This window comes from Diaporthe citri (genome assembly GCF_014595645.1).
Source record: "Diaporthe citri strain NFHF-8-4 chromosome Unknown scaffold_3, whole genome shotgun sequence".
NCBI lineage: Eukaryota > Fungi > Ascomycota > Sordariomycetes > Diaporthales > Diaporthaceae > Diaporthe > Diaporthe citri.
In genome coordinates this window covers 1,578,393-1,602,690 of record NW_025064848.1, presented here as the reverse complement: position 1 = coordinate 1,602,690, position 24,298 = coordinate 1,578,393, and the positions used below count along the sequence as shown (strand labels likewise).

General features: G+C 56.4%; 7 protein-coding genes across 7 annotated transcripts; 3 read left to right on the top strand and 4 right to left on the bottom strand.

The window, feature by feature from the left end:
• Nucleotides 1-1,803: 1,803 nt before the first annotated feature.
• On the bottom strand, nt 1,804-2,240 carry INS49_008051 (uncharacterized protein; the record flags this gene model as incomplete). Its single annotated transcript, XM_043168796.1, has 3 exons — nt 1,804-1,827; nt 1,896-2,113; nt 2,186-2,240. 3 exons carry the CDS (start codon nt 2,238-2,240, stop codon nt 1,804-1,806), a joined length of 297 nt encoding a protein of 98 aa, XP_043026476.1.
• A 5,113-nt stretch (nt 2,241-7,353) lies between these two features.
• On the bottom strand, nt 7,354-8,129 carry INS49_008050 (uncharacterized protein; the record flags this gene model as incomplete). Its single annotated transcript, XM_043168795.1, has 2 exons — nt 7,354-7,928; nt 7,988-8,129. The coding sequence occupies 2 exons, from the start codon at nt 8,127-8,129 to the stop codon at nt 7,354-7,356; spliced, it is 717 nt and encodes a 238-aa protein (XP_043026475.1).
• A 762-nt stretch (nt 8,130-8,891) lies between these two features.
• On the top strand, nt 8,892-13,518 carry INS49_008049 (uncharacterized protein; the record flags this gene model as incomplete). Its single annotated transcript, XM_043168794.1, has 4 exons — nt 8,892-8,956; nt 9,021-9,132; nt 9,223-13,230; nt 13,312-13,518. The coding sequence occupies 4 exons, from the start codon at nt 8,892-8,894 to the stop codon at nt 13,516-13,518; spliced, it is 4,392 nt and encodes a 1,463-aa protein (XP_043026474.1).
• Nucleotides 13,519-14,868: 1,350 nt separating this feature from the next.
• Nucleotides 14,869-17,443, bottom strand: INS49_008048 (uncharacterized protein; the record flags this gene model as incomplete). Its single annotated transcript, XM_043168793.1, has 6 exons — nt 14,869-14,990; nt 15,052-16,277; nt 16,328-16,531; nt 16,599-16,729; nt 16,792-16,954; nt 17,103-17,443. The coding sequence occupies 6 exons, from the start codon at nt 17,441-17,443 to the stop codon at nt 14,869-14,871; spliced, it is 2,187 nt and encodes a 728-aa protein (XP_043026473.1).
• Nucleotides 17,444-18,369: 926 nt separating this feature from the next.
• On the top strand, nt 18,370-18,765 carry INS49_008047 (uncharacterized protein; the record flags this gene model as incomplete). The annotated part of the gene is made up of 3 exons (XM_043168792.1): nt 18,370-18,377; nt 18,461-18,588; nt 18,662-18,765. The coding sequence occupies 3 exons, from the start codon at nt 18,370-18,372 to the stop codon at nt 18,763-18,765; spliced, it is 240 nt and encodes a 79-aa protein (XP_043026472.1).
• Nucleotides 18,766-19,596: 831 nt separating this feature from the next.
• INS49_008046 (uncharacterized protein) lies at nt 19,597-21,802 on the bottom strand (the record flags this gene model as incomplete). The annotated part of the gene is made up of 4 exons (XM_043168791.1): nt 19,597-19,974; nt 20,029-20,515; nt 20,577-20,646; nt 20,713-21,802. The coding sequence occupies 4 exons, from the start codon at nt 21,800-21,802 to the stop codon at nt 19,597-19,599; spliced, it is 2,025 nt and encodes a 674-aa protein (XP_043026471.1).
• A 632-nt stretch (nt 21,803-22,434) lies between these two features.
• On the top strand, nt 22,435-24,244 carry INS49_008045 (uncharacterized protein; the record flags this gene model as incomplete). The annotated part of the gene is made up of 4 exons (XM_043168790.1): nt 22,435-22,448; nt 22,509-23,676; nt 23,740-23,925; nt 24,014-24,244. The coding sequence occupies 4 exons, from the start codon at nt 22,435-22,437 to the stop codon at nt 24,242-24,244; spliced, it is 1,599 nt and encodes a 532-aa protein (XP_043026470.1).
• Between the last annotated feature and the right edge of the window lie 54 nt (nt 24,245-24,298).

Below are 24,298 nucleotides of genomic sequence, written 5' to 3'. Positions count from 1 at the left end.
TGGTTGGCTGACGGGGCGTGTGGCATGTACCTCCGGCCAGATCTTCCGGGAATGGCCTCACTAAGGCCAATGGTCACGTCAAAAAAAAAAAAAGATTAAAAGAAATCAAGGAGATATTTGGGGAAATGCCTCTGTGTGACCCTCGTGCCACGAGAGATCGTCGGCGACGACGGGAAGCAAGGTTCAGCAGGTCAACTGACTAACAACACTTGAGCCGAGAGTCGTCGGTCGGCGGAGGAGCACACAGAGACACAGATTTGGCTTCTGAAAGGTATACCGCCTAGCGATTCCGGGAGAAAGCGAAGATGCGCCCACGATGGCGGGGACGGGGCCAGAACCCTTGGAGCAAAAGGGTTCGTTCGCGCGCCTGGCCCCATGAGGGAACGAACTCTATCGTGCAGCCTCCCTAATGCAAGCGAGTGCCTCGGCGGGCGAATCGCCTGCGCAGCTCGAGGGCCGGGTGGCATTGGCCCGCAGCTCTGGGAAGAAAACGAACACCCCCGTCGTCCACTCGACGCAATGCCGTAGAGGATGGGCCTGGAACGAGCCGGTGCTCTCTCTGCGCGGGATTGGCTTTTCGGCGATAGTATTTCCTACCGTGGTAGTATCGCCCACGACAATTACGCCCTGCCAAATAGCAGCATCGTATGGTCGGATAAAGAGACTCGGATCTCCTCTCTGGCCCACAGGGCATTGTGACGGCCCTTGCCGCACGTGGGTGCGCCATGTCTTGTGTGACGTTCCTCAACGAGAACTCTGAGTTGGGTGTTGTTCGCGAAGGCTTTGGCAGTGGGAAGTGATTACCAGTAGTATGAGCCGAGGGGCAGACACGTACATGTAAGCATCAGGAGACAGAATGCGCCATGGCGGGGGCAGCCTCCTGTGAAAAAGGCGCCCCGTCAAATGGCTTGGTGAGGTTCGTCCAGAAGCAGGCCGGTTGCAGTCGCAGGACATGACTTGTCACGCTGCACGAGCAGTTCCCGTCGGCAGTGACTGTCGGTGCAAGTCAAACTTGTCTGGTAGTGACAAGGGATATTCCCCGGTGCGACGCGATAGAAGATCCTAGTCGCTACCGTAGATTGTGGGCGGGGTCTTTTGTGAGTTGCTCCCTTTGTTTTTTCCCTTGTCGATTCGACCCGAGGACTGTCGGGACGGAGATGCCAGGAGGCCAAGCCGGGCCTTGGAAACACGCGAGCCGGCGACCATGAAAGTGGCTGCGGGCCATCGCAAGTGATGCATGGAAGGATGCGGGGCCAACGTGGCTGGTTGACTCGCTGGCTGGTTGGGAAGCCGATGCTGTCGGATCGAGGACCCTGAGAAACGGTACGTCAGATCACTGACCCGTCTAGATCTCGTCGATCACAGCGCCGGGGGGTCGGGTCCTCACCCATCGACTCCCGGTGGCCCAGTAGACACGATGCGGTCAACAGGCCCGGCCAAAGAAATTCAACATGATCCTTTGGGGCGAGACGGGGCTGGCAAAGTCCTCAGAAGCCAAAGGCGCAGACTGCTTTCTCATTTACGTCGTGTGTTCGACAAGACTATTCCCAGAAGCGACTCAACTCGAGCCCCAAAGAGGGCCTAACTAATCATACATGGGCATCGTCCTCAAACATGATGCCTTCCAGTGCCGTCCTCAAAGCAAATGGTCGCCTTCCCTGCCAAGCCGAACACCGAACCCATCCAGAGAGATAGAAAATGAAAAGAGCGCGGACGGCCACTGCCACCAGGGGGTGGAGGGTCATCCCGGGGTATGAGGGTGGAAGGTATTGGTGGGCGAAGTCACAGCAGGTTCATGCTGATCTACTCCTCCTCCTCCTCCTCAGCCTGCAGGCAGGGCCTGATTAGCTTCTGGCTGCGCGAGTGGCCATGTCAGAAGTTCATGATGCACCTACGTTGTACGCCTGCTTCTCATCCTCGTACCGCTTCTTGTCAGCGGCAGCCTTGGCCTCGTAAGGAGCGCGTTGCTTCTCGTTGAGGGCCTTCCAGCGCTCTCCGAGCAGCTTGCCGACCTGACCGAAGGTGATACCAGGGTTCTCCTCACGGACGTTCTCACGCTGCTCGTTGGCGAAGAACATGTAGGCGGAGAGGCCACGCTTGGGCGCGTTGGGGTCTGTTGTCCAGGTTAGCTTCAATTCAACCAATCCGGCGCGTCGGTGGAAACGCGTCTCTGGAGCGAACATACCCTTCTTCGCACGGCGGGTGGCCTTAGGGGCTCTCTTAGCTGCGGCCTTAGGCATGATGAAAAGCTGGGAGGGCTGTCAGCTTTGGAACGACCATACGCGTCAATTGATAAATGGCATAGTGCGGGAGTTGTGCTTGGGCGAGCTGGCTGCAATTAAGAAGCATTTGCGAGCGTTGTCATGAGGACGAGGGTGGTGCTTGCGGGAGCGCTGCCGCGAGGGCGACTCGGTCGGCAAATGGCAGAGCTTGACGGAGCTCCGGGAGAGCTTGGGATGAGCTCTCGGCCGACGCGGTCAGTCGCGTCGGCGGGGCCTCGTTGCCAAGCAGCGTGTCGGGCGGTCGCAAACGCAATTGAAGCGGCGTGCGTGGGCCAAAATGCGATTGAAAACCAGGAATTGGTGCTGGAGTGCATGATACGTACTTGTGAGGTGTTTTGGTTTGAAGTTGAGAGTGTGGTGTTGATTGACTGTGGTGCGCGCAAGGCCGTCAGTATTGATCGTGTGTGGGCTGCTTTCTGCTGCGTTGCGTGCGTTGTCTAGTAGTCAGAGCGCAGTGCAGGGTGGTTTATGGTGGCGGTGGTGTTCTGTGGTGCGCAGTGCGCGGTATGTGCAGTGTGTGGGTGGGTGACGGAAGGTTGAGCAGGTGAAGGGCAACCGCTCTGTCCGGCCGGGCCTCACGATGCACCAGACCAAAGGGCGCAAGTGAGCTCCAGACAGGGCGGGAAAAGGGTGCTGCAGTGATTTTGAGGCCAAAATGATGCGTGGACGGCGGTGGGAAAGGTGCACGGCAGAGGCGACTGTAGTGACTTTTGTTTTGGTGATGGGATGGGCGGCGAGCAAGGTACTCACTGTGGATTGCGGGTGTTTGGTGACGCTCTCGCAGAGAAGTGGTTTGGCTGTGAGGTGAGTGAGTGCAAAGAGACGAGAGAGAGAGCAGGGAAAAGAGTATGGGGGCAGTGTGTGGGCGACCCTTTTACTACCCGTTGCTGATCCAGCTTTCCCACTCGCACTCGCAGTCCCTCCCAGTCCCTCACTCTCCCCGTCCCTCCAAGTCTCAGGCGCGAATTATGCGGGGACCTTCGAAGTAACCAGGGCCAGAGGTACCTACCCTACCAGTCTGTCTGCCACCCTCCCCCCAGCTAGGTACGGTACGGTGCGGTGCAGCGCAGCGCAGGTATGGTCAGGTAGGCAGGGCCCAGCCCAGCCCAGCCCAGCCGTCCTTCCTGGTCCCAGTCTCTCTCCCTCTCTTTCTTGCTTGTGTCAAGGTCAGTCCAGTCTGCCCGTCAGTCAGTCAGGCAGGCAGGCAGTCAGTCAATCAGCCGCAGTGCTCGTCGCGCAGTCATCCACTCCTTCGCTCAGTCGCATCCACCCTCAGCAGCCCGTCAAGCAGTCGAACCAGTCGAACCGGCCTAGTGCCTGGGAAAAGGTGCATGCACATTGTACACTTGGACTGCCACACTGCGCCCGTCCGTCACTTCCACCTTGCTTGCACCTTCCTCCCAAACCTGCCCACACCTTGCTTGCCTGCACCTTGCACCTTGCTACCATCCCACCTCCTTCCTTCCATTTGCGTGTTGGTTGTGTGCGTGTTATTTTAATGTGCGCGTGCGCGTGCGCTTGCGTGAGCATGAGCGGCGCTGTGTTGAACTGATCTCCAAATTTCATATCCATATCCATCCATACCCACCCATATACTATGGCAACAGTTCCCTGCATCTGCCCCAGCCGTGCTTCCTAGTAATTGCCCATGGGAGTACACACACACACGCACGGACAGAGACACACAGCTTCCAAGGGTACCACTTCACTCGAACAGTCTACGTAGTAGTCTAGACTGCTCTCGTGGTTGCTGCATCACACGTATCAGACCGGACCAGATCAGCTAGCGGCTCGAACAGGAACAACAATAACAACGACAAGAAGAAGCAGCAGCCCCGGCCACCAGGGTCCGGCCAAAAAAGGCCAGGGAAGCTTCAGGAAGCCCTTAACAAAAGCATGTCTGGGTTTGGCGCTCCTAATGGGCAGCATCCTTGTGCTCCGGCTGAAAATGTTGGAGGCACGGCCATGGAGTATCAACGTACAGGCACCGTACGGTCAGCACCCATAGTACACGGTACTTACCACAGCCTGATGCTTCCCGCTTGGTATGCGCGGCCTATTGACATCCAGCCTCCCGTCCCTGCTGTCTCCCACCTTGGGCGGCCGTTGCCTCTCCCCATTTCCTGCTGCACCCTCGACCAGCTGTGATCACAAAAAAACGACGTGGCTCTACAGAAAAGAGCGCCTTGTGTACAGCATGCGTTTTCCCGGTTTCTATCTGGGCTTCGGGGCACTGTATGTGGCGCTGCTTCTCGTCGTCATGAGCCAGCGTCCGGGAGTCCTGGCCAAGGCAAACAGGTATCTCACTATCCCGTGTTAGCGTTCACTATCTCCCCCCGCCCCCGACGCTATCTAAGTGCCCACCCCCCTCTTCATTCTCACACGCACACACCTGCGCTCGCGCCAAGCAGAGTACGGCACTGCTGCGTGCTCCCAGCATTCATCGACACGAGTAAGTATTGCGGACTTGCTGTTGATTTGCTCGAGACTGCAAGCGCAGGTGCTCGGAGCTCAGCAATGATCCTACCATCCGTTGCCGCTGGGGGTGTGTGATGCCTCCCTTGGCTGTCTCTGGCCAGAAGCAGCACTGTTTCCGAAGCACACAAGAGTGACGTTTCGAGGTGCTGCAAACCGCTAGCACAACACGAATACCCGGATAAGCAGGCTGGCTTGCGATTCAAACTGCAGGGGTAGCTAGTGGTGCCGTGCTCGCCGGCTCCACGCAGCTTAGCCAGCCAGCCAGCCAGCCAGGCCAGCAGGCCCAGCAAGCCGTGCGGCACTCTGGGGGCGACTGCTGCAAGTCCTCCTACTCCTATTCTTGCTCCTTGGGTGCGGCTGGGATTCATCATGTTCTGCCGCGCTTTATCAGGCAGTTCCGGGCAGTCTCAGGGACAAGCTGCGTTTCATCCAGCTGTTGCTTTGATCAGTGGGAAGCAAAAAAAGCAGTCCACCAGCGGGCCATATCGAGGTACCTTGACGTCGTGGAAGTGAGCCTGCCCACACTGCTTGCTGCTTGCGGACCACCCAAGGTTTGGGGAGCTGGCCCGATCAGGCGTGTGGGGGGAGGGGTGTGTGTGGTTGGTTGGGCGGGCGTGCCCAAGTTCCTTCGCGCACCCAGGCACCTGGGCAGGGTCCTCGCCTCTTCATGCGACACCGGCATGTATTTTCATGCGCTTTTCCCCACGTACCGGTACATCCACCGCGCCCATGCGCTGCAGAGGTCACACTACCTGACTCTTCCAAGGTACACCCACCTAACGTACTCCTGCCCACCCCGTCCATTTTCGCCTGCAACCAGATTTGGAGAGCGCAGGAGCGCCGGGGCGAAGGTGAGCAGGAGGGCCAGGAGGGCCAGGAGGGCCAGGAGGCCAGGCGTTGGGATCAGATCAGCCAGCCCCCTTAGCGCTGCCTCAAAACCAGCTCTCCACCCAGCACCCGTCTTCTTCCTCCGTACTACAACAATTCCACTCCTGCAAGCGGGAGGCATCACCAACGCCTTGCGAAACAGCACCGTCCGTAGTGCCCAGCTTTCCTGTGCGACTCCTAGCCACTCTCGCACTGCTGCAAGCTCCCACGCCCGCTTCCCCTTGTCTTTCCACACAGTCGGAAGCGTTTTCAGCCAAGTAATGCTGCACAGAAGACTATGTGTTGGAAGAAAACGAAGAAAAAAACAAGCGGTATGGTTGTATCGGACGCGCATTCCAACCGTAACACACTCATTTGCGTGTGTCTATTCGTCTCCTACAACATGAGCGAGACTCCATACGAGCGATTTCCTGGTAAACGCGGACCAACTGCAGCTACGTGTAGCAATCGCTCGGAGTAGTCATCACCGTGAGACGCGTCTTCCAGAACATGGGCATCTCCCTGGCTGCGCTGGGTACATACAGTATGCATGTGGATGTGCGTATGTGTGTGTGCACAGACGGAGCAGCTGCACTGTTTCTCGCCTCCCGCCCACCACAGTTCCACAGCACAGCCGAACCGTGATAGAATGGAATGACTGAATGATGAGACCAATCTGTGCTCATCTTGCACTGCACAGCACGCACTACGCGCACTGCACTGTGCTCCCAGCCCGTGGAATGACTAAGCCTGGAAGCTTCTCTTCCCGAGCCGAGGTCGTGCGAGAGCTTGAAGCGTTTCCCCAAGCGGCTCCTAGATCTCGCTAGCGAGTTGCAAAGGCAGCTGAATCAGCCGTTCTTGGCACGCCGCAAGCGAAGACTGATCGTTGTGAGACGCGACGATGTCAAATCTGCTAGGGTCTACACGTCTTGTAGGCATCGTACCTGATCATCTCTCGCCAATCTGACGGTTACTCTTCTAGACCCGACAGCTCGGAATCCGGGGTAAACCATGACTCCGCCAGGGTCGTCTCCTCGCTGGTCAGGCCGGCACGCGTGGAGCAAGTGCCTGCCTACCTTGTCTGCTCACGGCGTCGGTAGTAGTACCTCGACCTCGTTCTCACACAGCAACTGATTATGGACGAGAACTGCCCGCGCGTCATTGCTCACAAGTCATACCATACACGGTCACGTAATTCTAGTATAATCAAATATCTTCAAACTACTCCCCACCCCGCCTGCTATAGGAAGTAAGCCTCTTCTATCAGGACTGCCTGTAAATACGTGACCATACTGTTGGCGTTATTGTTTGGGTATTGTTGTTTTGGTGTTTGCTATAGCTTTCTACACCCGTCGGCCTGAAGGTGCAGATGTGCCAACGTTCCGTATACGTGTTTCAATGCTATCTTCACCTGCTACCACAAATCGACATGTTAGAGATGCTCACGGGACATTGTGGACGCAGACTTACTTTGGCCTGCTCGTCCCGCGCGGACCAACCTCCCCCCACTCACGAGTAGCCTTCCACGAAGAGAAAAGTCTTCTGGAAACCTGTGATGTTGTTTGGAGTCTGAGGAGATGATTCTATCGCCCATCGACTGCTGCTTGACCAAGACGGTAGGGGCCGCATCGTGTGTCCCATCAAGTGACCTCGAATGAGTGCCCACGACCAGAACAACACCCAGTATGACCGTCGCCAGAGCGCATGAAGAATGCCGGTGCTGCCCCTACTCCGGGTCCAGCACCACATCCCTCAGCACCGGGTCGGCCGCCCAGTCGACCCCGCTCCCGGCCACGATGCCGCTGGCCGTGCCCTTCATGACCCTCCACTTCTGCCGGCTGGCCGCGAGCCTCTTCTCCAGCTCCGCGACCTGCGCCTCCGCCGCCGGGTCGCCGCTACCGCCGGCGGCACCGACCTTGCCGCGGTCGGCCTCCCTCGCGAGGCGGAGGACCTCGGCCGCCAGCTCGCGGTTGCGCCGCGCCGCGCGCAGCACCTCGGCCTCGGCGTCGGTCAGCTGGGCGAGGACCTGGCGGGCGGCGGCGGACTGCGCGGCGACGTCGCGCGAGGCCGCGTCGCGGGCCTGAACCCAGGGCAGGATGTCCTGCTCGATGGGCGACGCCGCGGTGCTGCCGTGGATGCCCTTGAGCAGCGGGTTGGTGATGAGGACGTTGTTCACGACGCCGTTGCGGAGGGTGTACAGGGACATTGCCTCGAGGAGCTGGTTCCTGGCCTCTTCGACCTCGCCTGAATCGTCTTCGTCCTGCTCGTCGTCGTCGCCGCGTCCTCCTTTCTCGGCCTCTTCTGCTTGTCCGTTCAGCGGTGGCTCGTTCGACAGCGGGGATGGTTTTCTGAGAACTCACCGGCGAGGCGTACCCTGGCCTTGGCCAGAGCTACCTCCAGCTCCAGTTTCTGGACCTGGTCATAGAGTTCCAGGATCTCCCTTTCTTCGTCAGAAAAGGAGGGGCCTTTGCTGATGTCGCTTTCGTGGGCTACGTCCTCCATCTGGAGGTCCGACATGGGGCGCGTGACGTCTGGTCCTACGAGAGCGAATACTGTGACAGCGCGTGTACCACGGAAGACGCGTCAAGATGGCGGCAGTGACTGAGCTCAAAACTCCTTCAATTACTCAGGTGCAAGCAAAAGCACAGTGGAGCCCAGAACCACTCCCAGCGTAGGATTTCCTGTGTAACCTGGTGTTGCCGACATGGAGACTGGTGGTTGCGTGAAAGTGGGAAGAAACGGAGCTAGGGTGCTATCACTAATACGTGACTGCACGATGGGGGCCTGTAAATAAGTCCAGCCTTGACGCTTCAGAATCCTGGAAGGGTTATTGTGCTATCTTCGATCGAAAGGTCTCATTTACTTTGGCTAAGACGAAAGGCACAGTTTGCCTTTCAGACTGACTCGCGACATCCCAAAGTGACATATGACGGTGAGGTCAAGCGCACTGAATCCTGAGCGGTTTTGAGTGAGGTCATCCTGCCACGGCGGACGAGCACATCTGACTCTTTATTCCTGGGTTAGCAGTCCGCCTGCCGCGCGCACAAGGGGGGTTGCGAGGGGGGGGGGTTGATTGCTAAGTCACAACTAGCCGGCCCAGGTCACGCGCGGCAGCACTTCCTTTGCAGCAGTCCGCCTATCGACCTAACACGACCCTCTACCTCCCACCTAATGAATAGAGGATAACTTCTCCTTTCCCTGACACGGGCGTTTACCTAGCATACCTTTTCCTTTTGGCGATGCGCTCAGTCTTTACCATGGACGATGGCGACCCTCTGCTTCTCAAGCTCGGGCCAGCAGATGCAACTCGATACCTCCCATCTCACAACGTTCGTTCGACCCGTCGCTGTCGCACTGCTTTGTCTCGCCGAGCTGACCAGGAACTGTGCGCAGGATCGATGACTTCAAAGCTGCTGTGTCGAAGAAAAGCTCTATTCCTCCGCAGTACCTTATTGCACTTACACCTCAAGGGAAACCCTTGAAACAACAGGACCTTCCGTCTGAGGTACGACCCCCCGCCTCCTGCCCCTAGAAGGGTGCGACAGCTACGGAATCTGGTTGGTGGTGACTGACGGGTAAATATCATCGAAATTAGAGGGAGATCTATATTTACGACATCCGAGTATCCCAACCCGCCTCCCCTGGCAGTTCATCCTCGGTCAACGTCCAAATCGGAATTCCGAAACCATACAGCTTACCGGAGCCTCCAAACCGGATCAACGACACCAAATCACAGCAATCATGGCAAGAGCTATTCAGGTCGCGCAGAGCCTGGGCTGGGAGGGCGGTAGACGACTGTGCCTCGATGGCGCAAGCCACAAGAGACCGATACGGCGAGATGGATGTCATAATGCGCTGCCTCGATGCTGCCATCGCAAACCTCGAGTCTGTGGTCAAGACGGTAGACCCAAAATACCAAGAGCTCAGGAAATGGGCGGATCCTGCCAAATCGGAGTACAACGCACTTGTCAAGAACTGGCAGTCATACCTGAGTCTTGCCCGGAGTATACGTATTTCTCCGGGGATGGCTTCATTCATGACAGGTCGGAACTTTAGCTCCAAGAATGGCGCAGTTCGGCAGCCTACCTTGGAGGACCTCCTGGACTTGGACACTACGAGGATGACGGGACAACGGGCGCCCCAGGCACTGCGGAAGTTCAACCAACGCGTGAGCGACCTGGAGAAGATGGCGACACGCATGCTCAAGAACTGCCAGGATGTCACCCAGGATTTCGAGCGGCTCATAGAACGCTCTGCCATGTCCCACGATGGCGAGGCTGCTCAGCTATTGGAGGACATTGAAGCTGTAGCCAAGAAGGTCGATGCGGACTATGAAACGACCATGGGGCTCACAAACACCTCACGGGACCTTTTGCAGGCCTCAAAACTTGCCGCAACCCACACAGAGCGGCTATTACCCAGCATCCGGGCTAGAGCTCTCGAGATGGACGAAATGCTTCGGTATGCAACCCAGGCGCGGAATACCCTCGCCTTGGAGTCCGTGGACTTCATGCGTAGCATTACGGACATTACGTCCCTCACAACCACCGTCAAGTCCCACATCAATGTTCTTGGTTCGGAGGAAGAGCTCGCTACGTTTGACTACTTGAGACTGATCCAGCAAGTCCCGTTCATGTACGCATCCTTCACGGCGGAAGCGCTGAAGCGAGGCGAATGGTACGAGAAGGTCAAGGTGGATGCGTCTACCCTGGCCAACGAAATGTCTCTATTCCAGGACGAGGAGATCAAACGGAGGAAAAAGTGGCTCAAAACTGTCGAGAATCTCTACGGTCCACAGACGACATCCGGTGAAGGCAACGTTGCTGGACTGGAGGTCAACCTATTGGGACAGGAGGAAGAGTGGCCGACCATGACCAAGAAGGAATTGTCGGACTTCTATGAATCTCTCCAGAAACAGAAGGCCGAGCAGGATCTGCTCAATGACATTGGCAAACTGATTTTGGACTTGAACAATCCGACAAAGCAACAATCAAAACGGCTGAAAGCCTTCAAGAATGGAAGCATCCATGAAGCGTCCTTGGGCAGGAGTGGCTTGTTGATCCGGGGCGACGAAGACGTTCTTCGATCGCTGCAGGAAGAAAAGCAGCGGGTCGACAACAAACTCAAGACAGCAGAAAGCCGTGTGCGACGTTTGGAAGACCTGTTACATAGACAGAGCCAGGCTTCCAGGCCAACATTCGGGAACACGTTTCAATTTCCAAGCCAACAGCTCCCGGAGCGGAATGGCTCGACCACGTCTGTGCAGAGAGCAGTCGAGGACCGAAGGCGTTCATCATCCGACTTTCCAGAGGGCCTCATGCAGCGTATCCAACAGCTTGAGAGCGAGCTGAGCGCTGAGAGGGAGAAGTCCGCTGCGTTTGAGAAGGACTTGAGCGCCCGCACAACCCAGCACGAGACCGTCAAGGGCCAAATCGAAGAAGCCAATTCTACCAAGAAGGATCTTCTGGAGAACATGGAGGCTCTGAAGAGGGAATTCGTGGAAGAGCGCAAGTCCCTCGAAGACGAAATCAAGCATCTCAAAGCACGAATTGAGGACACCGAAGACGAGATGGAACACTTCGGCGAATCTCGAGAACATGAGAAGGCACATTACGATGACAGAGTTCAAGCCCTAGAGGATGAAATGGCGCAGCTGGCCAAGGAGAGACGCGACGAAAAGCTCAAGTACGAAGGACAGGTCGAGTTTCTCAGGAAAGAATCAAAACTTCAGAGGGAGCAGGTCGAAGAACTGGAGAAACAGAACAAGTCGGTGCAAGACGAGAACAAGGACCAAAGCCACCAATTGGAGGTCGCCAAACAGACTGCAGAATCCCAATTGAGGGCATTGCAGGACCTGCACCGCCAGCTCGACCCAGGGGGCAACATCCCAGAAGACCAAGAAGAACTCATCGAAAGCATGGCCAGCAAGTGCGCTGATGTTCTCATGAAGGCCCAAGACGTCGAGGCTAACATCTCTCTCGTCCACTCGGACCTGCATTCGGCTGAAGTCACTATCAAAGATCTTCGTGTGGAGATCTTGACAGCTAAAGAGTCTTTGGCCAAGGAGGAGGGCTCAACAATGCAGCTTCGAGAAGAGCTTGGAGAGGAGAAGGCTCGCGTTGCAGCACTTGAAGGCGAGCACGACGAGACCCGCAACCAGCTTAATGAACTCAGAGTCAAGATTACGGATGGAGAAACAGGCTCCGAAAGTCTACGAAAGAGACTCGAAGAGGAAGAGAGGAAGATTACGACCATAACAGAAGATCTTGCTTCAAAACAATCCCAAGTCGGAAGCCTTGAGGAGGAACTCCACCTTTTCAAGAGCAAGTTCGAAGAGTCTCAGGTCAAACTTGGTGTGCTCACCGACCGATTTGTGGCGCGAACAGAGCACGCCAAAGACCTCACCCAGAAGCTCTACACCCAGAACGATCGTCTCCGGCGTCTACTGGAAAGGCTTGGCTTCTCCGTCAAACGGCAGGACGGCACCGTGGTTATCCAGAAAATCCCCCGGGCCGAGCGTTCTGTACAAAACCTCAACGACTCTGTCGACCCTAGCGCTTCCCTCCGCCGGTCGGGCACTCTCGCCCAGACACCAGATAGTAGCGATCTCGAGCTGCTGTACTGGATGAATAATTCAGACCCAGCCACCGAGGCGGAGAAGTACGAGGCATTCATGGCAGAGCTCGGCAGCTTTGACATGGACGCGCTCATAGAAACCGTCTACAAGCGAGTCAAGGACATTGAACACATGGCCCGCAGGCTTCAACGCGACGCTCGATCGTACCGCGACAAAGCCCATGCACTTCAAAAGGACGCCCACGACAAGATCGCCTTCAAGAATTTTAAGGACGGCGACCTGGCCCTGTTCCTGCCGACTAGGAATCAGATGACTGGGGCCTGGGCGGCTTTCAACATTGGCTTCCCTCATTATTTCCTGCGCGAGCAGGAAGCACATCGCCTGCGCAACAGAGAGTGGCTGCTCGCCCGCATTAGCCGCATCCAAGAACGGGTCGTCGACTTATCTAAGAGTCTGAGCAACCAGGCCTCGGGCAACGGCGCCGCAGAAACAGACTCTGTGGACGACGAGAATGACAACCCCTTCGACCTTTCCGATGGTCTGCGCTGGTACCTAATCGATGCCCACGAGGACAAACCTGGGGCGCCCTCGACTCCGGGGCTTGGGAAGAGCACGGTCGCTGCGAATAAGGTCGACGCCGTGGCGGAACGAGCGCAGGTCCGGACAGCATCTGGCAAGGGCCTTGGGCTGGGAGGTCGTGGCCCAACTGGGATCGACGGGGTGAGCAAGACCCTGTCCAAGAGCCTGGAGAGTCGCCGCTCCAGTACAAGTTCTAAGAAAGCCTTGCCTTTCGGTATTGGCGGCGGTGGGAAGGGCAGTGGGCTCGCCAGCGAAGCCAATTCCATCCGGGCCGCACCGGCAGACTCGCCTGACCCTCCCGCCGAGGGCAGCGGCCAGCACGCATCACACGCCACCACAGAGCAGCCAAACGGCAGGGGTGAAGCTCAAGCTCAAGCTGAAGGCACCGCTGCGCAAGCGGAAGAACAGGGGCAGCGGCCGCTACCAGACAGCGCCGCGGGCACCGAGGTGCGCAATAATAAGATTGATGACCTGCTCGGGCCCTAGTGAGGCCTCGTTTGGCTGATGAAACCTTTCTCTTCTCTCCAGCAGGGCCGCCGACTCCGGCTACCTACCCTGGCGCAAGCACGCCCAAGACCGCTAATGCAACAGCAGCAAGAGCAGCAGCCGAGCGCCGCCTCGGAGCCTGCGGGCAGCCCCCCTAAAGATAACAAAAGGAGGAGCGTGATATGGGACTCGCTCTGGAGCCTGGACCTGAGCTACGAGAGCGGGCGCAAGGGGAAACAATCGTCATGACGTGATGTGATGCATAGGTAGAATTCACGGATATACCACGGCGTCTCGGGAAATGATTCGTTCGTTCATTCAATGGACCTTGGAGGCTGTCGGGAGTGATTTTTGCATGTGTGTCACAGTGATTCGGTTCATTCACGGTGGTGTTCAGCATCATTAGACGTGTGCGCTTGTCTTCGGCGTTTATTCCCCCCATCAGCGTTTGAAATCGTTGGGATGAGAGGACCTGGCGATTCTTGCATAGGGAAGGGATGCATCGATGGTGAAAAGAGATCACATGTATGATTCCTGATGGCGCAGTCTTGTCCTGAGAGCGGACACGCGATGACACCAAGCAGGCGAAGCGGAGAGACAAGATAATACAACAAACACCATCCCCCCCCCCATTTGAGCATCTCTTCGTAGAATATGCAGTACCCTGGTCTATGGTAAATCTGAGGCTCTGTCATTGCCAGTCTATCAGCCCATCCCTCCTGCACCTTGACCACCGTGAAGGAGAAGACGTGGGAACGCGCACTCGTTACTTTGACGTCGACAATACAAATCCAGCCGGCTTATTACCCAAGCCTTTCTCATCCCATGCGGATGCTACAGGGCTTTGCTGCCTTTGCTCTTCTTTCGCGCCACCGGTAGACTCGTTGCGGGGTGGCCTGCCTCTACGGTGAGGTGCGCAATCTGGGACGTCCCAAGTGAGGACAACTTTCTAAGAATTCACTGGACTAGTTTACATGCTTTAGTCTATAAAAGGAAGTCGCGTGCATTTTGCCATGAGGCTGGAAATTAATATCGGACAAGTACAACAAGTCTGACGAGATTGTCACGGTTCAACACATGGGTATTATCCAATTTCCACAGACTCACGTCACAAACAAACGATGCGCAGGTAGAAAGACGTGGCAAATGTAGGGGGTATAATCTGTGCAGATGGCAATGCCCGCTGCCACTCTGAAATCATGAGTTGAGCCCCTCCGCCTCTTACCAGTACGGAAGAGCAGTCGACTGCGGCCTACTCTGAACCAGACGTTCCTAACCCGTCACCGCTGCCTCCTGCTCCAATGAAACAGACAGGCCCGCTGGGTCGGTTGATCCTTAGAGTGTGCCAAATCCCCCCCCCCCCCCCCCAACCCTCATCTCTTCTCCCTGCTCCCAGGTCATACGTCGTGTGGGACACAAAGACATACAGCGATGTCTTCGGGGCACAGAAGAGACACCCTGGCTCAATTGCAACTAGATTCCTCCTGTAACACTCCGTGCTAAATGCTGCCCCGTGATTTCGGCTCCGGGATGCCCTCTATCTCGGTCTCTAATACCAATGCTCAATAATGGGCTCTGAATATGATCCGCTGAAGATGTTCAAGCAGCGACTGCAGGCGCATAGGGTGCGTCGTTGCCGCCGCCACTCCCGCTCTGGGATTCGATGAAGCCAGGACGCCATTTTGTGAGGTACTTGGCTGCCATCGGCCTGGCGTCCTCGTCTATATATGCATCGTCAGCATCCGATTCTCGGTCAAGTAGGGGGAATCGGCGTGGGCTTACACTCAACCCAGATGTCCTGGACAGTGTCCAAGGCCAGGTCCCTCACCGGTGGCTTCATCACCACCAGGTAGAGAAGACTTTTTAGAGCGAGCTCGACCATGGACGGGTCACCGCAGAGCGTCTTGACCTTGCCGAGGATGGCAGTGTTCAGCTCTGGCATCTCACCCAGGAACCGAGTGAGCACCTTATCCTGCGGGTTCAGGTAGGGAAAGAACCCGTCGACCAGCCTCATTGCCCACTTTGGATAGTGCATGGGTGCGTCACTATCTTGCTTCTTCTGGACGCGGTCGCAGTACCACTCCTCGTTCAGCCACGAGACGCCTATGTCGATTCGTCGGCGGAAGTCCTCCAGCACATATGAGTAGAGGCGCTCGCGAATCACGTCGCTGTTCGCTTGCGACGGGAGGGCAAGCGCTGCACTGGCCTCGTCCTTGACTTGAACATCTTCTATGCCGGCCATGGCGCGCGTGCCCAGTCGTGTAATGAACGTCAATATCGATTCCTTATCATATGAGCTTGCGGCCAGACGGTTGATTCCGCCTCGGACCTTCCTTGCAGCAGGCTCCTCCAGGACTCGTAAGGCGTCAAAGACCCGCGCGACGACCATCTGACCAGCTGCTGATGCACTGTCGGGATTGAGCGGAGGCGGCACCGGTAACTTATAGGTGCCTAATGTCAAAGATGCAGCATCGATCTGAGGTTGCTCCTCCTCGCGGGGTTTGCCGTCGAGCTTGTTCTTGATCTGCTCCTCGTCCTCTGCTATGGTGAAGTCGGGCTCGTACTCATCGTCGTCCTCTTCTACATCAAGTGGCGCTGTCTCTGGGTTAAGAGCTGGTTGCCGAGCAGCCTCCTTGACAGCCAAACGATCACGAACTGCTTGGATGGCCCCCTGGAGGGCCTGTAGATCCACCCTTGCCAGAGTTGACACAACGACCCTGTTCGTCAAGTGCGCTGGTACTTGTGTGACATCAAAGCCTTGTAGACCTATGCTGTCTGTGAGAGTGTAAACAGCCGCAAGACTATTTGGTCCCGGGGCATTTGGGTTCACTTGCGGCACTGCGTGTTGAGGGCTTATCTTTTGCCGCTTCGCATCACCGCCTGCATATGCGGCTTGTTGCTCAGCCAGCGCTCTCTTGCGTCCATTGTCGTCAAGGATCTCCGCCCGGGAGCGCATAAGTCTTTCTACATGTTGCTGTATCCGTGGAGCATTCGGACCATGTGGATCCCTAGAAACAGTCAGCGTCGCCGACGCCAAGGGTCAGAAGGGAGAACGTACCGCTTCAACAAGTGTATCAGCAGCATGCGTGTCGTCTTCTCCATCGACTTGGCTAGCACACGGACCTTGGGGGTCAGCGGGGAGTTGGCTAGTTTGAGCGGGTTGAAACCCATGACAGCATTGAGAATGCGATTAGACGTGGATGGTCGCGTGCGAACAAGGATAGGCAAACAGTTCAGTGTGCCATCTACTATGAGTGCATCACTACGGCACGGTTCATTGAATCAGAATAGGCCCCTCGACGTACAGTCACCGCGGAGCACAAACATACCTGCTGTTGTCTTGAAGCACGCTAAGCATCCTGTCCAGGAGACCTGTGGCCTCTGCTTCGAGCTGTCTTGGGTCGAGAAATGGGTGGCCAGGTGGGATCATTCCCAAGGAGATCTCGAGGCCATTTATGCGCTGCTCACGATCAGCATCCGCCACAACAAATCAATATTATAATACGTTAGGGCCGCTCGCACCTTTTCCATGCTGGTTGCTGTCGTCTGCGCGAGTACCACACGCTGTGCGAACTTGACACAACACAATTTGACGGCCGAGGCAGCGTCGTCCCAGATCCGTAGTATCTTCTGCTTGATCGTGACCATATTGTCCCAGGGCGAACGCTCGTATGGATTGTGTATTCTGCGAAGAGCCCAATGGTCAGCAAGTGAATACTTTCAGGGACGTCTGCTCGAGACAAGGTCACTGGGCGACCCGTGGGAGTACATTGCCACGAGCACCAGCAACCGCACGCCCTAGGCAGCTCGCGAAAGGAAAACATAGAACATACATCCATCTCAAGACATGTGGGTAGATGCTGGCTGAGGCGGCGATGACGCTTTTGAGAACGTATAGGTCCTCCTTAGGGCTCTCCAGCAGGCTCCTGAGCACCGGCAACACCTGGAAGCTCATGACCTCCTTGTCCTTGTTAGGGAGTATCGGAGTCGCAAATGCCTCGGCGATGAAGTCGGCAGCCCAGCGCCGCAGCTCGAGGGTGGAGTTGGGGGCGGCAAGGGGCAGGATGCCGGTCATAATCGACTTGTAGTAGCTGGCGTCGACGAGGATGGCTTTGCGGGCGTCATTCAACTGCTTGAGCTGCTCGCTCACGGACTGCACAGTGTCGGCGGCCATGATGGGCAGGTGGGTTGGCACGACGGCCTGGATCTCTCTTGGATGGGGTGAAAGGAAGGCACACAAGGTCGGCAGGCCTCAAAGTGCCTCTACTCTACGAAAGTGGGAGGGGAATGGATGTCGTCCCAGCTCTCCAGGCTAGAGATCCGAGACGTGGTCGAGTGGGCAGGCGACAAAGGCCAGTCAGTGTTTCAATGGGGACGCGAGAGTACGTGTGAGTAAGAGTGAGTCTGACAGGCCTGGGGCGCAGTCAGTCGTTGCTGTGCGTCGGTGGCTGTCGACAAAGTCGCGATGCGATGCGGTACGGTGCGATGCTGATATTGGCCAAAACGGCGGCGGCGCATACTGGTTTCAAAGGGATTGTCGCGCCGTTGCAGGGTCGAGGAATGGCCTTACAGACTGGGGAGACGCGAGAAGATGGGCTTGTCCTCGCAGTAGTCTGCGCTGGGAACCCATGAAGACGTGCCCCAGGTTTGCGAGGTCGAATGGAGTGGTGGGTTGGGTGGATGAGTGGAGTGAGGCTGCATGTGAGCTCGCAGTTTGATGAAAGTGCCATGTAGTACCTGGCCGCTGAAAATCAGAAGTGCAACTACCTTGGTCCCAGGGGTGCTTCCCCAATGCGGCCCCAAGCGCCAGGCGGCGGGACGTGGAGCACAGCGCGTTTGGAGAGAGCTACGTAATTGGGCCGTGTTGCTGGGGTCCTTGTTTGAAGGCCTGCCTAGGCTGCGAGGCCTACCGTGCATCACTTAGACTATGTGAGATCACCAGTGCTAGAGAGAGCTTATGTAAACCAATATTTTGGGTGCAGAGACGAACATCTGATTCTAGTCTGCCACTCCGGACCGCATCGCAAAAGTCCCAGCTCTCCTTTTGCCTGCGCATATTCCCTAACAAGATACTGTGCTTGGAAGCTCACACTCTCCATCATGGCAGGGTAGGTACTCGTTCCCCCTCAACCACAACACACCGTATTTTCCGGCTTGACAGATACTGACGCTCGCCGCCGCCCGTCCGCAGCATCGATCACTCGAGCTACTACACCCGGAAGAACGCCCAGTCCGCCGCCCTCCTCCGCGCGCGCCGCCCGTACCTGGTTAAGAATGCCGTGACCGGCCTGGCGATCGCCGGCGTCGCTGCGGGAATTTGTGCGTCTGAGAATCAGAAACCAATACACCTTCAGTCGTGCAATATAAGCTGCTAACTCCACTCCCGAACCAGACTGGTACACCATCAACGCAGTCGGCCAGGATGAGTTCGAGGACGTCAAGGTCCCAGAGGTACCAGTTCACCAGGCACAGGAGATCAACAACCCCAAGAAATGAAGCCGGACAGTGTCCATCGCCTCAGACGGTCCATCGCATAACAACACCACAGCGGACACCTCTCCAAGCAGCACGAATCGCATGCTGAGATGGTGAAGAGCGTGGGAATGACGGATGAGGATGGTCAGGTGGAGGTAATTCTGTGCTCGCTGGCACGTTTGATATCTCAATGCGTCTAGCAGTGTCTCGTTGACAGGAGCGCATGTACAAAGTACAAAAGTTGTATCTACAAAGTCCCAACAGAACATGGGAGCCATCCCGCTGCCGGCCTATATCCCGATAGTGCCTCCAACGCCGTTCCCGAAGACCTGCCCGAAGCCGGTCGTAGTATAACAAAATGCAAAATCTCGACAAAAGAGTCAAACGACCCTAGGCCACGTCGTGTCCGGACGGGCCTGCCCAACAAATCCTGAAGTGTGTGAAAGCAAGCAGACATGCTGATGTCCCAGGTCACACAAGACAGTAGTACGCCCGTTCCAAAATTAAGCAACCAGGAAGCCTTTTGAGCCACGGGTATCGTGAATTCCGAGAAAAAAAGCAACGACGCCTTCGCATTCCCCAGGGGCGATCACTCCGAACCTAAGGCAGATTGAGCTAGGGCACACATCCATTTCCTCGGGCATACCGAGGGGCCTTCTCTGCGTAAGCCATTATCGTAAGACGTTGTGCCATGGCCTTGCGCGGCCCTGTCGCTAAAATTATACCGTATGGCCGTCTGCTGGAATAGCCATTCATGGGCGATCCGAGGTGCGGCGCGATTCAATTGCAGTGCAATCAGACGCGAATGAGATGGGCTGCCATAGTTGCCTCACCCATCTGCTTAACCTCTTGTCATGCGACTGCCTCGCGCTTGGACTTGACCGTCTCAACTGCTCTCCGTGGGTGCGCTGGCTCCGAATCTGCCGTGAGGTGTCGATGATTGGCATCTCCATTCATTTGGCCATTGGCAAACCACATTCCACCCACAGGTTGGTGCGATGCCCTCGCATGGCCCATCAAGGCGGGAGGACCAGCATACGCGGCACCGTGTGACTGGCGCCGGGAGGTCGCACCATGAGAAGGGTGTTTTGGGTTCGCCCACGCGTGGCTCTCGATGTATTCTTGGCCCGCAGGCCCAAGAGCTTGTCCGAACTGTGCCGCCGCGGCGTAATCATGTAAAGCGGGCTGCATCCGCTGCGACACGCCGGGATGCGTTCCCTGTCGCGCTCGCTGCCATCACAGTCAGCTCGTCAATCAGGCACAATTGTCCTTAGTGATACCTACAGCCATTGCTTCAAAGTCATCCTCGACCTCTGTCGATGACGCACCACGCATATCTGGCGCTGCTGGGAACCCGTGGTGCTGAGCGATGCCAGCCAGTATCGACGTTTCCTTTCCTTGTGCAATCGCGTGCCTCTTCTGTTCGGCCTTCGTCTTGGGGAAACGGAAGCCGTAGTCTGGTATAGGATTGGCGTTGCGCCGTCGCTCATGTTGTATCTCGTACCATTGTCTGCCGAGCTCATCCACGTACTTTTCCCTCAGTTCGCGTGCGCTCTGGAAGAATTGAGAGAGAATCTGTGCTCGCCGGGCCACAGCCCAACGGTCTAGAGCTTCCATATTGAACTTGTACTCGAGCTCGACAACTTTTACCCTGTCGTCTCGGCGGCTGTCGATGCAATGCATCATGGCCAGGTATTCGGGGTGGGTTGGATTGTCGCTTGTCAGCATTGCTTCTTCTTCGTTCAGCTGTGCAAGTCGCTCTTCGTACAGTCTGCCGTAGTCCTATCAGTATTGCCTTTCGTGTGCCGCAATGCCTGGATTGGTCGACTTACCGATCCCTTAGTACTGCAAAGTTCTTCTCAATTGAAGAGAGCTGGTCGAAAGCACTGCGCTTCTTCTCCACTGCAGCAAACTGGTCAGTCGCAAAAGCCAAGTCAAAATGAGGAGCAACTAAACAGCGGTCCTTACTTTCTTCCTCGTTTTTATGCACGGCTTCGGCTTCCTCATCAACTCCAGCTTCAGCCTGCTCGTCCTCGACAGTCTGGATTGGCGTTGCTGTAGGCTCTTCTCCCTCGGGTGCGTCCTCGACGGTTTCCGACGAGGCCTTTCGCTTCTTCGTGCTGCGCTTCGACTTCTTTGGCTTGCTAACCTCATTCGTCGGCCTCTCAACCGAGTCTGTAATGTCTCCTGTATTCTTTATTGCTGTTTCTTCATCGTCCTCGTCGGCAGTGTGCTCAGCGCTCTTATTGCCCATGATGTTACTTAAAGCAACGTCTTCTGACTCGATCTTAGAGAGGGAAGACGATTCGTCGCCTGGCTCTGGGATTGAGGCGGTCCTCTTCCGCAGTGGCTGATTGGAATCGGACCGTTCTGCCGCGGGCAATCTTTTGCGTTTTCTCGAGTCTGCCAAGGAGTTGTCACTGCCACTGCCAGCCAGCGTAGAGCTTGCAATGATGTGTGACTCTTGCGACTTGGTACGCTGGTTTTGCGATGCCTTTGCCCGTGTTACCCCGTCCTCTTTCTCAGAATCCGCTTCGCTGTCGACAGTGGAGCCCTTATCTTCGTCGTCGGCATCATGACGGTCGTCGGAGAGACCATCGTTGTCGTCACCGCCGGATCCAGCCCCAAGGCCAGCTTGTGCCTTGCCTTGCAGCTTGCTTGAGCTTCTCTGAAATGTGTGGGCAGCTTTGTCGGGTGATCGCCTTTTGTCAATTTTCGCATTCGGAATTGAGTCGCTTGGCTGATTATTACTCTTGCGCGGGGTGTCGTATAGGCGCTCTGTTTCGGCCTCGGAGTCGTTGGTCTCAATTTCTGAGAGGTTAGAGTCGGAGTCGTCGTGCGGTGGCTGGACGGCGGGGTCGTGTGCGCGGCCATTTTCAGGATTGGAAGGCTCGTCGCCGTCGGAATGGTTACTGTTCATGTCGATATCCATGTCATCGGGCTCCGCATCCTTGTCTTCGACCTCGCTGAGAGGGCTCGACACGGTGCTGTCTTGGTCCAGCAGCGAGTGAGGGTGATTGGCCATTGCTATGGGCGGCGCCGTACCGCCTGTTGCCATGACTGAGGAGAAATTGAAGAGTGCTCGGGAGGCTCGACTCGGTTGTTATAACTTTGCAGCAGAAGGTGTAGTGTGTGTGGAGGTGTCGGCGCAACTCGTGGAGAACCGAGGTGACGAGGGACCAGGTCAGCGGCTGGGTGACGGACAATGACGGTGAGTTGAGGAGAGAGGGCAGTCCAGAAGAGATGTGAATGATTTGTGACCCAGCTCAGTAACATGAAGCTATGCAAGATCACATCTGGTCGTTTCGAGTGTGTTGAGCCAACCTGGGGGTGCAGAAGAGGGGTGGTGGGTGGTGCATAGAATCATAGTCGAGGGGAGAAGGAAATCAAGAACGGCGAGGGACCTCAGAGTGCTCTGCTGAGCGCTGTGGTAACCCGCGCCAGTTTCCCTCCAACTTCACTGAGAGAGAGAGGAGAGCGCAAAGGCTTGGGCGCCGAGCTGCCTGCCGCGCGGAGCCACCGCACTAGCGGCCAATCGATAGCTGCGATAAGCAGATAGAGAACTTCTCGATCTCCCATTTTTGCTGCTTTTGGCCGGAGCAGGAAAATTGGGAGGCGATCTCGGTTCAGCACTCGACGAACAGGCGACCACGCTGCGCGCATTTCTCACTTTTCTCGTTAATTGGCGCCATGGGGAAGAACAAGTAAGTTTCTCATGTCGGAAAACCCAAGTTCATACACACGCTTTTACTAATTGGAAGTAGGAACACCGGTTTGTCGGCTTCTTCCAAGAAGATCGACCCTGCTCTCGATGCCCTCTTCTCAACGAGCTCAGGACCGGTCCAAGCCCCGCCAAAATCGCGATACTCTGAGTTAGCAGCCTCGAGGGCTAGACAGGAGTCGGACAGTGAAAATGAGGAGGAGGATGATGAAGAGCTTTCCAGCATCGACGAGGACGGTGTGAACTTGTCTGAAGCCAGTGACGTGGATGAGGCCGCAGGAAGTACACGCGACGACGAGTTGAGTGATGCTTCCGCGCAAGGAGCAAGCGATGATGACGAGCGCGAAATCGCTGCTCAGATACTCGCCGAAGCCCAAGCACACGAGCGCAAGCAGAAGAAAAAGCGGAAGCACGATGAATTCCATGATCTGGAAAGCAAATACTTCGACAAGCTCGGCGACGATGAGCCTCCTGTTAGCAAGAAGAGGAAGTCTGACGACAGTGCTGAGGATGAGGCTGGAGGTGCCAAGACCAAAGACGCTGAGGACGACTCAGACAGCGACATACCCGTGCACGAGTCTCTTACGCAGAAAAAGGAGGTTGACGAGATTGAGAAGGCGTCGCGAACAGTGTTCCTCTCGAACGTCTCCATTGAGGCTGCTAGCTCAAAGAAGGCGAAGAAGACTCTCATGGGGCACCTGTCTTCTTTCCTCGACAAAACTGCCTCGCCGCCACAGTCGCTGGAGTCGCTCCGGTTTCGCTCCCTCCCGTTTTCGACAGCAGCGATGCCGAAACGTGCCGCTTTTGCTACCAAAAGCCTCATGGAGGCCACCACACAGTCTGCCAACGCATACGTAGTATACAGCAGCCCGGCAGTGGCTCGCGCAGCATGCGAGAAGCTGAATGCAACGGTTGTGTTAGACAGGCACTTGCGGGTGGACAGTGTTGCGCATCCCGCTCCAGTTGACCACCGGCGCTGTGTCTTCGTGGGCAACCTCGGTTTTGTGGACGACGAGACAGTGCTCAACGTGAAAACGGACGAGGATGGCAAGGAGCAAACCGAAAAGCGCAAGCGAACCAAGGTGCCAATGGATGTCGAAGAGGGTCTTTGGCAAAACTTTGGCAAGCACGCTGGCAAGGTTGAGAGTGTGCGTGTTATCAGGGACCAAACAACGAGAGTCGGAAAAGGAATTGCCTACGTGCAATTCTATGTGAGTGCGATCCTAGCTATTAATGGTGACTGAAGCGCAGAGTTGCTGACTTGCATGACACAGGATGGTAATTCAGTTGAGTCCGCTCTCCTCTTGAACGGCAAGAAGTTCCCACCCATGCTGCCGCGAGAGCTGCGGGTCAGTCGGTGCAAGGCACCGCACAAGACAGCCAGGGCCATGGACAAGAAGAACGCGGAGAGGAGCGCTGCACTTGCAGCCAGCAGCAAGGCCAAAAAGGGCACGAAATACGTGCCAAAGCTCACCGCAGAGGAGCAGACCATGGCTGGCCGGGCTGGCAAACTTCTCGGTCACTCCGCTGCTGCACAGGCCCGCATAGCAAAAACAGGCGGGAAAGCGTGATCGGACGAACAGGGGCGAGAAGAAGTTTAGCAAGGACAGGAAGGAGGGCGCAGGCGTAGGCGTGGGCGCTGCTGGGTTCAAGAAGCCCGAAGACTTCGTCTTTGAGGGACGGCGTGCGAGCTCCCGCGACGCCAAACCAAAGGACCTGAAGCAGAAGGTTGGAAAGAAGAAAGCCGGTGCCAAGCCGAAGAGGAAGTCGGCGAGGTGAGGGCAGCGTTGATTGCGGGTGCAGGTCCGGGTTACTCCAGATGTGTTGATGGCT